A 16614-nucleotide genomic window follows, 5' to 3' on the forward strand; every position below is an offset into this window, starting at 1 on the left:
TAGGGTATACCAACTTATGACAGGACTCAATAAGGAATATGATCAGGTGAGAGTCCAGATCTTAGAGAAGGAAGAGATGTCATCTCTAAATGAGGTGATATCCTAACTAATGCAAAGAAAAATAGAAGAGGAATTATGCTTAAATGGCTCCGCAATGGTAACTAAAGGTTCCAAACCACGTCCAAAATGGAATGAATCAAATAACAACGAGACCTCAACTATTGCCTAGGACAGGGAAAATCTCTTGTGTACCTACTACAAAAAAAACGAAGCACACCCAAAAGATGGAAACTTCATGGAAAGCCAACCACATCTAGAAAGGATTGAGGATATAAGAAGAATTAGAAACAGGCACATGTATCTCAGGAACAAAAGAACATAGAAGCTTGTATTTCAACGCAGAAATTAAACGAATATAGATCCAACTTGAGCAACTAGGAAACCTAAAGGTACAGATCTCACAGCACATTCAGGTATTTTTCCTATTTCTCAGTTTAACTGTCTTAGATTACATTATCATAAATTGTCAACTCAATAGCTACCGACCACATGACCAACTCCGTTTAATTGTTTAACACTTATACTCTATGTCTCAACAATAGGAAAAGTTTCACTTTTAATGATTTTTAACCAGAGTAGCAAGAATCGGAAACATAAATCTTAATTCCTACTCAATCTTAGGGATGCTCTCCATGTACCTAAACTGTGTACAAATCTTATATCAGTAACCAAATTATCTCATGACCTTAATAGCAAAGTGATTTTTTTTCTTCTCTTTATGAATTTCAGAACGCTTGAGACAAGTTATAATTCCTGGATGCACTTGGCGTAACAGCATCATTCTCTCTACTGGCACATTATATAAGTTATGATCGTATCAAAAGAGAATATGACACCCTTCTTTCTCCACCCTTAAGGTTATGTTTTTCTTTCTTTTTCTAATTTCGATAATGAAAGTTTACACTACAATCTATGTGAATTGGCAAAATACCTTTGTGTAACCTTTTACACCTAAAAATAAAATAAGTGTTTTCCTTTTCAATTGATTCATGGTAATGATTGGAGTCCCTTTCGTACTCATGACATCTCTAGGACATAGTGGTTTATTTCTTTTGTTGATTATTATACTCAGGTACTTGGCTTTTTTCCTATTAAAATTTAAAATTAAATTGAGTTGTATTGTTCCTCAACTTTATACCATAACTAAAACACAATTTGGAGTTACAATTAAATGTTTTAAAACTATAATGTCCAATATTATTTTAACCAATCCTTAACCCCCTGTTTTTCAAAATGAATGAATTGTTCATGAATTTTCTAGTGTCTATACTCCACAATGAAAAAAGTCGCAGAACAAAAACACAGCCATCACTACCACGTGTGCCTTCCTATTTCAAAACCATGTACCTAAACACTACCAGGGGGAAGCTGTGGTAACTTCGACATATCTTATCAACCGGTTACCATTTAGAGTACTAGGCCTCAAAGTCCGCTAGAAGTTATAACTATATTATTTCCAAACGTACGAATCACCAATGATCTTATCCCTATTGTATTTGAATGTATTACCTATGTTCAATACATCAGTTTCAAAAAAAAGAAACTCAATCCCAAGGACATCAAGTTTGTCTTTGTGGGATATTCATCCACTCAAAAAGTATACAAATCTTACCACTCATCCATAAAGAAATTTTATGTATCCATTAATATGACCTTTGTTGAGACCTTATTTTTCTTTAACCAACTTTATCTTCAGAAGGAGACCATAAAAAGATAAGGGAGACTCATTTTTTGACGTTCCTCCTTTGCCTGTAAATAATAAATCTATACTTTCTGAGCCCACCATCTCACAAGAAGATCATAACCTACTAAATGAGCCCAAATCCCAAGCTAAACAAAATGAGCCTGAACCTCAAACTACACAAGACCCTCGTTTGATCAGGTATAGTCAAGAAAAAAAAACTTCAACTCTAATCTGAAGTATATTCAAGAATCCAAGCCAAGCACTGGAAACAAGGTAAACTCAAAGAATCATTGTCATTCTAATACTGATATACCTATGTAGACAAAAAATGGACTAGAGAATGCACTAAGCATCCTCTCTATCTAATTTCAAACTTTGTGTCTTCTGAAAATTGTTCTCCAATTCACAAAAAGTTTCTTATGAACCTGAAAGCAGCATCCATTCACAAACATTATATGAGATTTTAACCAATGAGAATTGAAAAGATGCTATAAATATTGAAATGCAAGCACTTAAAAAAAACCAGATTTAGGAAGTGGTAGATCTACCTAAAGAGAAAAGACTAATGGGCTGCAAATGGATGTTCATTATCAAGTATAAATCTAATAAAACTATCAAGAGACACAAGGTAAGACTAATGGCCAAAGAGTACACCCAGATCAAGGGAATTGACTCACATGAGACCTTTACACCTGTTGCAAGGACAAATACGGTATTATCCTTAGCTGTTTACTTCAATTAGCAGCCATAGCATTTTGATTTGAATAATGTCTTCTTGTATGGGAAATTGGAAGAGGAAATTTATATGGAGATTCCTCTCGGGTTCGCCAAAGGAGAACAAAAGAATAAGGTATGCAAACTAAAAAAGGCATTGTATGGGTTTAAACAATCCCCTCATGCATGGTTTGAGAGATTTTATAGGGTAATGTTATCCACGGACTACAAACATAGTTAGGAAGATCACACCCTATTCATCTAACACTTAATGCCAGGGGGAGTCAGTCCTACTGATGTATGTAAATGATATAATTATTATAGAGAATAATGAAAGAGAGAAATTAAAGAATTGAGAAGATTAAAATACTCTCGAAATAGAGATTGTCTGCTTTAAGTCCGGAATATTTATTTCTCAGCAAAAAAATATTAGAGATCTCATGAAAGATATCGCAAGTCAGCATGTAAACCCTTCAATACATTGATTAATCTCAATCACAAAATAGAATTAATTGGGGAAGACCAGAAGTGGACGAGGAAATGTATAAGAGATTAATGGAAAAATTGATATACTTGTCACATAAAAGATCGAATATTACATATGCAGTAAGTACAGTAAATCAATTCATATACAAGCACAGAGAAGCGCATTTGAAAGTTACCTATAGGATATTCCACTATCTGAAGAATACTCCAGAAAAGCAAATAATGCTCAAGAAAAACCAAAGGACTTTTTCTTGAAGCATATATTGATACTAACTATGCAGGTTCATTAGTTGACAAAAGACCTACATTTAGATACTGCATATTTCTTGGAGGAAACCTAGTAACTTAGAGAAATAAAAAACAGAATATGATATCCTGATCCAATGCAGGGTCAAAGTTTAAGGTTATGGTCCAAGAGGTGTTTGAGCTCTTATGGTTGAAGGTGATCTTAGAGGACTTGAATTTTCAATCTGATGGACCTAAGAGACTCTATTGCAATAATAAATTAGCAATTAACATCACTCACAATCTGGTATAACACGACAAGACGAAACATATTGAAGTGCATCGACATTTTAACATAAAAAAAGCTAAATATCAGGTTGATATGCACACCATACATGGCCACTACTTTGCAACTTAAAGATGTATTGACCAAGATGAAAAGTAACCCCGGGTTTCAGAATATTATTGGCAAGTTGGGAAAGAATAATATTTGTTCACCAACTTGAGGGGGAGCATTGAGTAGGTTAAACGATACATTAATGATATACCTTTCCAAATTTCTTTTTTAAATAAAAAATATAGACAGTATAGTATTGCTATAGCAGCAAGTGATATACCTTTCCCATGTAATTAAGAGAAATTCCTCTTATTTTTCATATAGACTTGTATATATAATACTATGTTATTTAATAAAATTCAAACTTCAATATCCATAATTTTTACTATGCTTTAAAACATCTGCTTTCTATAGGGATGTGCATTGAGCACTAAGGTCTAGGGTTGTAAGGAATTTTCTAACAAAAGTTAAGTTCTCAATTTGCCCTCAACCGAAAAGGGGCTAACAAATAAATACTCAAGATCCTCTAGATCTTATTGGATCTCCACCCTGCTTCAAGACAAACACCAATCAAGAGTAGAAGGATTAAGCTAGCAAGCTAAGGGTTATCAAGGCTCCCAACAGGTTAGATTGAAAATTGCCAACCTTAACACATATTTATTAAACAATTTTTCTGGAGGTTTACAAGCTGTGGACATTGATTTATGGGCTGTTGGGCATTAGTTGTGCAATGGCAGGATCGGTGAGGGAAGAAATTTGAGCATAGAAGGGTATTAAAGACCGGCAGAAACAAATATACATAATACCACTCTCTATCTTTTGAGTAATTTGGAAGGAGAAGAATAAGAGGCTTTTGAGAGAGTTGAGGATGTTAATGGTTTTGATATCCTTAACAATAGATGGTTCCAGACCCTTAATTTTTTGGTACAAGGTCATCCTCTTGTTTCTATGGAGAATTTAGCGGAATTTGTTGATATGTTAACTGACTTATAAATGTTGTAAATAGGTGGCACCCCTTTGGTATCTATATATAAACTCACACTTTATATTTCAAAAAATTTATTAACTAATTTTTCCAACTTCTCATAAACAAACGCAAAATAGGTTTACTTACCTGTTCAAACAGCCCTTTTGGAAGAAACGTTAAAATGTTGTACTTTGTAGTCGATATAGAATTTCCCTGTAATAATAGTTAGATGACATTAGGAAAGTGCACACTATAAATATGTTCTGGAAACCCAAACCACAAACAATCATATAGCAAATAAACTAGAACCAGAATTAAATATATGCACGTATCACATGAGTGTATATTAATGACTGGTTTGCTTACATTCTTTCATGCACCACAAACTGTGGGCTCAATGTCTGAGGTGAAGTGAACATTTACACAAGGATGATCCCAGTATTTGTCTTGGTAACAAGTGAAAAATGGCATCTCAGAAAGGAGGGAAATACTATTAGTTGCAGATATGTGTTGGTTAAAGATATGGCTGGCATGTTATCCATTTAGTCATTCTGGTCCTGTTAAGTAGACCACAATGTAACCAATGATCAAGAAACTTCCAAACTTTGGGGGCCCAAGCCTATCAATCATGTCCTAGTTCACGTAAATACCATCTAGTTTCTACCCAAGGAACAGGAAAAGGAAAACATTAGCACCTTTGAGGACACTGATGTGGATATGGAAGATTACACATCTCAAATAAAGGAACTTGAAAATATTTTGGCACTTTAGTCTGAAGCACAACTTATTCAAATGGATTTCATTTCTTTTCACTTCCTGATCCATAAAAATGAAACTAACCGAAGCAGAAATGAATTGGCTTCATATGAATTGAGTTAACGGCCAATGGGCGGATTTAATTAATTCCCTTCATTTTTTCATAAATTTTGGCACTGAACTTGGTTCGGGTACTCATCCATTTAATGAGAGAAAAGACCCGTCCTTTGTTTTCAGTGGAATACAGGTCTACCCACCGAACTCAAATACAGCAGCACAAGGAAGAGTTGTTAGATTCAGAACTTTTTCACATATTATAACTTCAATATACTGTCAAAAGAAAACATTTATGATGTTTTTTTTTTGAAACAGAAACATCTGCAAATTATTTTATAGAAATCAGCAATTAATTTAATTGCAAAGGCAATTGCCAATAAGTTCTTTTTCTTTCATAAAAGATGCAACATTTTCAGTTTCAACATCAGACCCGTTTCCTCCATCTTCTAGAATATAAAGAAATATATAAATTTATTTATATCTGAAGAAAAAAAGTAAATATCGATTCCACTGATAAGAAAACTGCCAAATGGAAAGCAATCATAACCACCATCTGACAGAGGTTCGAAAGTTATGCAAGATAATTATCTGCATATATAATGCACACAGTAAAAGACAAATGTTATAAACTCAGTCCATCTTTGTAAGTACTATGAATATCACTCATTTCAAAAAAAAATACTATGAATATCACTTAATCAAAAATAACAAAAAGTAAATAAATTTTAACAAGCAGAAAATGCTATGGTCATTCATTTCAGTCAACAGAATGCTCTTATTGTCATATCATTACACTTGTAATTAGACATAATCCAGAAATAACCCAATTAGACTTGCATTAGATTTTTGTCAATTGAAGTTCGATTATTCTGCTACCTATGACTTGTTTGGCTCCATTTCCGATCCATTCTAGCTAATTACTACTTCTACCTATCATAATGGTCTCAATATATGCAATTGCACTATCTTAATGGCTTAGCAACCCTCACTCCACCTTGAATCCTTTATACTTAGGAACTAAATCCTAGCATTACGGAATTCAAAGAGGGAGAGAAGCTACATTGAACTCTAAAAAATGACATTGTAACCATGTATCAAGAACAGTATTGAAATGAAAAAGTAGAAAGTAACTTGGAATCTAACAGGAAAAGAACCAAACAGGATCCAAGGGTTTGGATTTTGAAGTTGCAGTTTTTGCACACTGTTGTATCTCCTCCGTAGTTAAAAATTCAATATAATCATACTCATAAAATCGTGGTTATTGAAATCAGAAAACAACCCAATAATCTCCATTTATACTAATTTTGACATTTTTAACCATCAACTTCCCTTATAATGAATAATTTACTCTTTCCAACCCTTTGACATTTAATTCAAGCACACTACATGAAGGAGTATAATAGTAATTTGATGACCAAGCCCTGATGAAATTTTTACTTCATAACCATCTTACATTGAAATTCACTATTATAACAGTCTCTTGTGCGATGATTTCCGAGTATTACTGTTTCATCTACTATAGCAGCCTCTCGTGTAATTGATTGCCAATTATTACTGCTTCCTCTATTATAACAGCCTCTCTTGTGCGATGATCGCCATGTATTACTGTTTCCTCTATTATAACAGTCTCTCTAGTGCGATGATTGCCAAGTATTACTGTTTCATCTACCAGACTAACAGCTTCTCTAACACCATTATATGATGGAAACCGAAAAAAAAAAAAGAAAATATTGTCCCAAGCCCATAAATTCAATCACTCTTCACAAGAATCATAATCTTACAGAATCGGTAAAATAGGGAACAGTAGATATCATTTATTCAAATAAATTACCTCCCAAACATTCTGAATGAAGTTTACTACACTATGTTCAGAGAAGTTCCTAATCTCATCACCGCATAAAAATCATATTTCAACTCCATTTCATTTCTAAGCAACCGAATATTCCACGCAATTAAACAGACACAAGTGCCTATACATATAAACACACGCGCATGCATAAACATACTAACACGCATATGATTATTTACGCGCACTTACACAAATATATGGAACGGCGAACATATAATCAAAGATACCTTGAACCGCACTGGGAGATTAGCCTCGCGATCATTACAGTAGACGGTCCGATAAGAAGGAGCCTGGGGCTGGACCCGGCCAAGAGTCACCGTGCGAGAAGTCAACCGCAAGGTGGTGCTTGAATCGTGACTCAATCTCGAGGACGATGCCCGAGACATCTTATTTCCCGGATCCAACTAAGAAACAACTAAACCAGATTCACACAAATGGAACTCTCCTCTCCAATCGCTGAAAACTTTTCTTGTGTTCTTCTCTTTCTGTATCTTTCTCTTGTTCGGTTAATTCGCGCACTCGGTTTGCTAATGGAGACTTCCTCGTACGGAGCGATGAAACAGAGGACCAAACCCCTGCTTCCTCTCAACTTTTCTTTTTTGCAGTTATGCCCTCCTCTCTTCTTCTGTCTTCGCTTGGTTACTTCTTAAGCTTCTTCGATTTCCGGTTTTCACCCATAATCACATTAAACGATCAAAACCGCGTTAAAGTGGCGAAGAATTAATTCCTAATCCGCTAATCGGAATGACGAACATCACGCGTGCACGACTGGAAATATTTACATAAGGCGTCTAGGGATTGACTTTTAGATTCTTGTGGTGGACGCGTGGGATGGCGCGTGGTCAGTTGGGAGAGAAAGTTAAAGCGCCACAGAGGACTCGTCGTGATTTAGATGGAAGCAAGCGAACGGCGTCGTTTTCTCATCGCTACTTCTTTGCACTTTCCTCCTTTCCAACAACGTGGGCAATTGCCACAGTAACGTCTTCCGTAGTGACCACTATTGGGAAAGAGTGGGACCCGGAATTATAGGAGGAGACATTGTAATCGCAGATTATTTAGACACTTTCCATAAATTCGGGTGATCGAAATTGACACATTGATTTACCTCAATTTATATGCATTTTTCTTCTTTGAAAATGATACTTTTTTTTTTAAAGAAAGAAAAAAGAAAGCCTTTCATTTCATATTAAATTCATAAGAGTCATATCTATAATAAAATGTTATTTGTGTTGAAGATGGAAAATAAATTAACAAGTCACATGAGGAAAGAAATCAAGTTTGTTGAAAAGAAAAAAGTCCCAAATTTTGAACAAGAAAACATATTATTACAATCCGCATAATTGAAATCTATTCCTAATTAGAAATATGTTGTTTCAAGAATTTTTTTTTTTTTTCTTCAGATTATATTAATGGTAGCAAAGGTATATTTTAGTCTAAAATTTTATCTTTTCAAAATTATTATTTAATTAGTTAGTAAACTCAAAATTTATTACTATCTTTAAATTTTATATTCCCAAAAGCAAGGTTACTCTCCCTGTGTCTATCCCAAGCGCTCAAGCTTAAAACAATCCACCCAAATCCTGATCATCAAAGATGCTTTGAAAATCCGAATTTATCAGGAAACATTTGACAATCATAAAACTATTTTTCCTATATTGGGTTACCAATGTGTGTTTGGTTCTCTTTAATATCCCATAGTTTCTATATCAAGTTACCAATTGTCTGACCTATAAAGGAAAATAAAAGAATACAGCCTACATGCTCATACACGTACATGATCATTCCCGACCTAATTAAGAATTTATACACAGCTTTGACACGCTCATGACTTGACTAAACGAAGTCTTTGATATCATACCACAAAGTTTGTAATCTAAAAATATCAAACAACTAGAAATTTCATATATAAGAACTGATTCATCCCAATTTAACTAAGCTGCAAAAGAGCTCCATACCATAAACTGCACCGCAAAAGCATGGCAAAGCTTTTAGGGCAAAACTAATCACCATACGCTGTACAAAAAGACTTTTTATCTGCATCGTCATCATCAGGTTGGCTGGATTTGTTGAATCTTTTAGACAGAAAAACTGTCAGATACAGGGAATCAAGGAAGATACAGATAACTTCTTAAGTAAATTTAGACAGGATAAGCAAAATTGGAATTCAGGATGAACCAAAAAAAAGGGGAAAGAATCAACTTTCTAGCTCTGTCCGTATCCAATCTTGTGAACACATCAATGCCTGAACAGTAGTGGGACGCATTGAACTCCAATGATGATTGAGAACCCTTCCTCCAGAGGTAAATGCCGATTCTAAAGCAACTTTCGACATGGGAATTCCCAAAATATTCCTTGCCATCATAGATAGTATAGGATACCTGGGAGTGTGAACTTTCCACCAATTTAATATGTTGAAATCAACATTTCGAGGAAATAGAGGCTCCTCCAAGTACTTATCCAAATCAGTCTTTGAGCCTTGACTTTGAGTAGTTTCATGCAGGTATTTATCAAATCCCGTAAGTCTATCCCTACCATCTTTTCCAGTAGCACCAGTCACTTGCCAAGCCAGACCTTGATCCAAAGAAGCTAATGGCGAGACAATCGAATGTTCATTGTAGAGAGCCTTGATGCACTCGGAAACATCCTCAATAAACGCTGAAGCATTACTACCAAATAACTGTGGATAGTAATATTCTATCAACTTCATTTTGAACCGAGGATCCAACATGGCAGCAACTGCTAAAGCCAGGTAGCATTTATCCCAATACTCATCAAACTTTTTTCTCATATTTGCAGCCAGAGAACTGAGATAATCATCCGGGTTTGTACACCATTCATTCAATTTTAGGTGAATGTCACAGATCTCAGGAAAATATATATTTGCAGTTGGATACTTACTCCTTGTGAAAACACCTGTAACCTCGACAAAGAGCTTCAAGTAGCTAGTTACGACACTTGCTCTTTCCCACTCCAAATCAGACAGGCACATTATGTAGCCAGAGTCATTTTCTTTCAGAAAGGAAAATGCTGCTCGGTACTCCAATGCAACATCAAGCATATTATATGTAGAGTTCCAATGAGTAGCATTATCAAGGCACAAGCATCTTTGACTCCCAACTCTAGCTTCAGCAACCATCTCATTGAACTTCACCTGTACTGCTTGTGAACTTTTGAAGTAGCGAATACTTTCCCGGATTTTGCTGGTTACCTCATTTAATGCTTCCAAGGCATCTAGAGCCATCAAGTTCAGTACATTCGCTGCGCAACGAACATCAAATAATTGCCCATTACAATAAAGAAATCTGTTTTGGGATAGTCGATCTCTAATTTTGTCAACGATGCCTTCGTTCACAGGAAGACAATGATCAAACGTCATAGAAAACAACTTACGGTCTATATCCCAATCCATCAGACATGACATGATAGCTTCTGAATGCATGTCCTCTGTATGTGAAGGATCAATTAAAAAAAAGCTTAAAACACTCTTTTTCAATTGCCAAGCTTCATCAATGTAATGTGCTGTCAAACACAAGTATTCAGCATCATCTGAAGCAGTCCAAACATCGACACCAAGGCTGATTTTTCCAGGTAATTTATCCAATACTTCAAACACCTTCTGCTTTTCTTTCGCATAGATTTCCATGCAGTAATCCTCAAGTCTATTAAATGTCACAAGCTCAAACAGTGGCTGGAGATTCTTAACAAAGACTCTAAATCCAACATGCTCAACCATAGACAATGGGTACCCGTGTAAAATTATCATTCGGGCCAGATCAAATCGACTCCGCCTTTGATCCAAACTAGTATTTCCAATGCCTATACTTTCATCTTTCACCTGCTCATGCTCATATCTCAGGTTCACCACACTCAGCACCTCATCTTTTTTTGGCTCTGGCTCAATATTTACAAGGGCAAGAGTTCCTTCCTTTTTCTTTTCCCTTGATGAAAAAAATGTAGTTACGCCATGATTAGTTCTTCTCCGACACCTGATCAAATGGTTCCTCAAATGTGATGTTCCACTGGTACTTGATCCACTAAGTTTCTTCTTACAATGCCTGCAGATTGCCACATATGTATCGCCCTTTTTTACTCTATCAAAATCATTCCACACAACAGATTTCAATCTGCTGGATTTTACTATAACTGCATCTGACATATCCATTCCTTGACCACAGATGTTTTACCATATGCTGATCAAAAACAAATATAATCCATCAAGAACAAAAACAACACCATAACCATCACACCGAAAAGATTCTAAAAATTACCGTAAAAGAAAATTACCACATAGAAGATGCCAAGAGTAGGAAGGTTTGATTTCTTGATATTGATCAATTGTGAAATAAAAAAGACCCTTCTTCTTATTAATTTTATCAATAATTTGATAATTATTAACTCCAGTCTTAATATTTTTATTACTATTAGTATCGATATCAACCAACGACTCAATATCGACCTTGTTTCTAACACAAAAGTTGAGAATTCTCCAATCTAAATATTTTCAATCCAGAATTTTCTTGCTATCAAAAATATGATCTTCTCCTAAATAATTAGAAACTAGATAATTATGAATAGGGATACCTACGAGGATATCAAAAAAAATTTGTTTATCCATGTTGTAATTAAAAAAAATCTTGTCTTTAGAATTAATAGATTTAAAAGATAAATAATCATATCTATAATTTTTTTTAAAAATTAGATTTTGATTCAGCAACGAGTTCACTTCAAAAGAGTTTTGTCTTTCGTGATGAATTAATTTGTCTTTTTTATATGAATTCTATTTGTTTAAATCTTTATTTTGAACTCCACAGTATTCTTTCACTCTAGCCATTTTTCTGAATCTAGGCTATCTAATCTAAGGTAAATCATATTGGTAATGACTTCTTAACCAATTTTTTCAATGATTTTTTTCGTAATTAAAAAGGGGCTTATATCTGAATTGATAATCAAATATTCTTTGTTTTTCAAAAGAATCCTTCATTTTATTCTTGAGAAAAAAAAAGATGTTCCATTACATTAATATTGAAGGACAGACCTTAACTCATACAAGTTAATAAGTTTTACAATACCTGAACCCATTGAAAACAGTATTCCAATGAGATAAAAAGAGAATTTAATAAGGGTCTTTATTACTTTTTGTTCTCCCTTTTTTTCTCTGTATACGATTTCTGATCTGGAGTAGCACTGGACAAGGATAGATAGACGGCTATAGAAAATTGCCACTGCAGTACCAAAAGAAAGAATCTTAAAGTTTATCATCGACCATAGAAAAAGGGGAAAACTAACTTAATGAAAGATGGAGGATAAACTAGGTAAACTTGCTTACTTAAGGAATTGGGCAAAGCCTATATATATTAGCTACCAATTCTTAGTATTACCCTAAGAAGCAGGTTCTTAAGCATCAATGACACTTAAAGAGTTGATTGCATGACAACCAGGATACTTGAGAAATTTCCCACATTAGTTATTGGATAAGTGAGAGAGTGACTGACATCACATATGAGAAATTACCAAGGTCTTTACAGGCTCTAACTCAATCCTAATATAACCATGACCTGATTTCCTAATAAAAAACTTGAAAGAATTGAGACAGTACCAACTGGAAACTTCTGCAAAAGAATAAATAAAATCCTAGCCCTAATTAAATCAAAGCTACTCTCCTAATTATGCCTCAACTAACTGCACTATCAATAAGTACTAACATATCCTGATAAGGGAAAACCAATTTATCCGAACAGATCAAGACCCTAGTTAATAGAATATACAACTCGTGTGCCAAACAGCTAGGGCATTTGAATACCTATGCACAATACATAATATGAGAAAAATCCTGAACATCATCTTAAACTAATGACTGAAGCTTCAAAGAAAGAAAAGATGGTGAAATCAGCAGAAAGAGCCACAGACTAATACCATGTGACATACCTAAGCCATTGTCTTACCCAAGAATGTAGAACGGACCACTCAAGAAAATATTCCTGAGCAGCAATCCCAAATAAATAATCAGTAATGAGTTTTTACTCCTTTGATCTCATTTGTTCATGTAGACATTTGACAATAAATCCAATTAAATACTGGGGCAAAGGACGACCACATCCAAGCAGAAGTTCAAGCAGGGAGAAGCACATGAGTATCTATAGCATACACCAAAAGAAATGTTTTGAACAACAGTGACAAAATACTAATTGCTTATAACCTGCTCCAAGAAGCATGCTGCTACCTTTCTGCGGTGTACCCCACCAAGTTCACAATGCTGCCATGATGTAATCTTCTATATACCATCTAGTGATAACCAAGAACCAAATGAATGAACATCAAAGTTCATTTCCAGCAAGAAAAAATTACAAACGTGTCTGCTTCCGGATTATTTTAAAGTGGAAAAATATATATATATACTACCAATATTTAGAACTCCAATAACTGAACATAATTTTTCTCCTTTTTTTGTTTTACTGGAAAATTTCCTAAAAGACACTACAAATTTCACTCAACCTAGTTCACCAGACTTTCCACTATATAATCCATTTCCATATTAAAGAAAAAAAGCGAGTTATTCCATTTCCCTTTTTTATATTCTATTTTGATCCTTGTTCTTTAGGCTCAAGGTGCAGCACCCGCCATGATTTGGTCCCTAGCACTGGTGGAAAAGCGCTGGGCAAATAACCACTCAACTAAATGCTGGGGGTTTATATTCTCTTTAATTTTTGTTACTTCTAATTGAGATATTTAACCTCTTCCATCAATGTAGCAGCTGCAAGGACTCAAGAATATACCAAAACAGATTGAACTCAAACTAGCCATCATCAATTTGAGCCTAAAAACCGGTAGCAGAGTACAACTATCTTAAATTTCAAGCAAAACAGAAACAATATAATTTCCGAAAATCCCAAATTACAAAGCATAAACAGCTTGTGCCAACATTGATTACCAGTAAGCTGAGAAATGCTCAATTCATAAATTCAGTACTACAATGACAAAATTTCATAAATCATGCCCACCAAATTCCTGATAAGCCTACAAGTACGCCAACAAGAATCTCAAGACTGAACTGATAGCCAGCGAAAAAGGCCGGTTTCCACAATGGGATAAAAAAGAATAATGTAAACGGAAATACGCTGTGAAAATTGTAGTTATTTAATTTCTATAAATTTTCAATGAAGAATAAACAAAATTCCCGAATTACAAAGAATTAAGCCCACCAATGAATCTCCACAATTAAGATTAGTTAATAAAACTCACAGTAAATCGGATAAACAAACCTACAAGAAAAGGAGACTGCACCTGCTTAAGCTGCAAGTTTTTCTGGTTGTGGTTCGCGTATGGACGGGGGCAGGGGGGGCCTTCTCTTCCCAACACGGGTGATCAAAAGGACTAAGCGCAATTGGGCTGTGGAAAGTGGTGGCACAGCAGTAGGGTTTGGTGAAATAACAAAGCGAGCGAATTTGAAACGGTGGAAGAAAATTTATGGGTGACAGATAATTAGAGACCACGTATGAGGACCGTCTTTCTACTAGAACGACATCGTTTCGACTCCGCCGTGCTTACCCGGGTTTATTATTTTCATTTTCTTAAAGATAATTATTCGGATATTTTAAAGACTTCTTCAAAATTGTTATTTTCTTTTAACAGAAAATAAGAAACAATTGATTTAAAAAATCGATAATTTATAATTTTGTTAATAAATTAGGTCTAAAAATACTAATAATGCATTTGGTTAACTAGATAAGAACAAAATAGTATAATGAAATAATAATTAATAATAATGGAATAAGGTTTAGATTGGCAATCCTGTAAAATGTTTTAATTAATTTTAATTTCCTTCATTGTATGTTGTCAAATTTGCATGTTGGCTAGTCTTTAAATTCTTGTAGATAAAAACAATTTATATCGATATTCATAGGTTAAATACATTATAAATCAATAATTATTAGTATTATGTAGTTGTATGTAGAGAAATAATCTTCATTTTATGTGAAATATAATTCTAATCCAATTATTTTATAAATAATTAAAAAATAGAAATATTAATTACCTATCCTATAAATTAACAAAAATAATAGATCGATAATGAATATTTATTTTTATATTACTTTAATATACAAAAGTGATAAAGTATTTTTTATTTAATGCTTCATAACATTGTTATTATATTAATTTTATATTTGATTTACTTTAAACTAATTGACAATTTATATATTATATAAAAACAAATTTAATATGTAAAATAAATCACATTACCTCTCATGTATAAAGAAGGTACTTTATTTTAAATGGGATATAATTGATATTCAAATAATATATAAATAATAAAAATGACAGAATTTTTTACTTATTCATCCCCATAATGACATAAGTGATAAATAAATAAATAAAAGAAAGTGATAGGAGGGGATGAACATTTATTTCTTATATTATTTTTAGTATGTAAAAGTGATAAGGATTTTCTATTTAATGCTTTATAATATTGTTGTTAAATTAGTTTTACATTTAATTTGTTTTAAACTAATTGCTAATTTATAAAAATAAGTTAAATATATAAAGTAGGGTAATAGGAAATATGGTATAATAAATATTCTATCAATGAGATGTGAATGGAGAGAAAATTTTTGGACCAAACCCAAATACAGGAGAGGAGTGGGGGAACTTAATCAATACACATTCTATTATATCTGTAATAATTAAATTGTTTACATTATTATATGTATTTTATTTTTAATTTATTTTCGTTTGCTAAATGTAAGGCAAAATAAGATAAAATGATTATGGAGTCTATTAAGATCTTTTGCAACATGCAATAAGAATTGTAGATGTCAGAAACTTAAAAGAAAATAGAATCATAAATTGAATGCAGAATCGAAATAATAGATTCCTTATACAACAATAGTTAAGATTTATATTCCTTATACAATAGTTCAAAATACATAATAGGGTTACGAAAATGTATACTATAAAAGAACATACGAACATAAAAAAAATAAATAAAAAGTAAACAATTGAGCATTTTATGACGACCTTCACTAACTTTTGAAGGGAATTCGGGTAATGAACTATTCATAACCCTCTTGTTGATCGCGATCTGAATCTTGGTCATCTTGATATGAAATAATTAATGAAATAGCGAGTTACACTAACTCATTAAGAATATCACACTACTCACCGATACAGAAACTGAAGATTTGTAAAAATCATAAAAACAACCAATAGAGTGCTTAAATTAAGTAAATTCATTTATCATAAATAAAATTATTTATTGCATTCTTACTGTTGTGAGATTTCCAAAACCAACCTATATAAGAAATAACTCAATAACATCATAATCTCATTTTCAAGTGGGTAAGAACAACAATTTTTCATTTTTATTTGATTACTGGTATCTCTAAGGGTCCATAGGGATGTCCCACTACGCCTGAACCAATATCTAAACTTTATCAATTAACTGATCGTCCCCATATCCCGTCCGATATGAACGCAAAAAATTT

At 33.5% G+C, this 16614-nt stretch overlaps 2 protein-coding genes across 13 annotated transcripts in view; both read right to left on the minus strand.

Annotated features, from left to right (window-relative positions):
* ALA3 (aminophospholipid ATPase 3) overlaps positions 1 to 7943 on the minus strand; it is a 29349-nt gene extending 21406 nt beyond the window's left edge. Inside the window, exons 1-2 of one of the 2 annotated variants that reach the window (XM_088209683.1) lie at positions 7363 to 7943; positions 4621 to 4686 (exon numbers count right to left, since the gene is read on the minus strand). In XM_088209683.1, coding sequence (XP_088065809.1) covers positions 4621 to 4686; positions 7363 to 7521 — 225 coding nt within the window. In that variant the 5' untranslated portion in view covers positions 7522 to 7943. Of the gene's footprint in view, positions 1 to 4620; positions 4687 to 7362 lie in introns of those variants that run through there. The other variant, XM_088209684.1, reaches the window with a different exon arrangement.
* Positions 7944 to 9015: 1072 nt separating this feature from the next.
* On the minus strand, positions 9016 to 14601 carry LOC110822652 (zinc finger BED domain-containing protein RICESLEEPER 1-like). 11 transcript variants are annotated; one of them, XM_022052817.2, is made up of 5 exons: positions 14417 to 14601; positions 13332 to 13417; positions 13061 to 13113; positions 12205 to 12357; positions 9016 to 11325 (listed from the first exon to the last, which is right to left on the minus strand). In XM_022052817.2, the coding sequence occupies exon 5, from the start codon at positions 11295 to 11297 to the stop codon at positions 9330 to 9332; it is 1968 nt and encodes a 655-aa protein (XP_021908509.1). In that variant the 5' UTR covers positions 11298 to 11325; positions 12205 to 12357; positions 13061 to 13113; positions 13332 to 13417; positions 14417 to 14601; the 3' UTR covers positions 9016 to 9329. The 11 variants fall into 11 exon arrangements, with proteins under 11 accessions (XP_021908509.1, XP_088065605.1, XP_021908508.1 ...); XM_088209479.1 differs by lacking the exon at positions 13332 to 13417 and having other exon boundaries at positions 12269 to 12357; XM_022052816.2 differs by lacking the exon at positions 13332 to 13417.
* Positions 14602 to 16614: the final 2013 nt, after the last annotated feature.

Source organism: Carica papaya, chromosome 8, assembly GCF_054855325.1.
Source record: "Carica papaya isolate Zhongbai chromosome 8, ASM5485532v1, whole genome shotgun sequence".
NCBI classification, from domain to species: Eukaryota; Viridiplantae; Streptophyta; class Magnoliopsida; order Brassicales; family Caricaceae; genus Carica; species Carica papaya.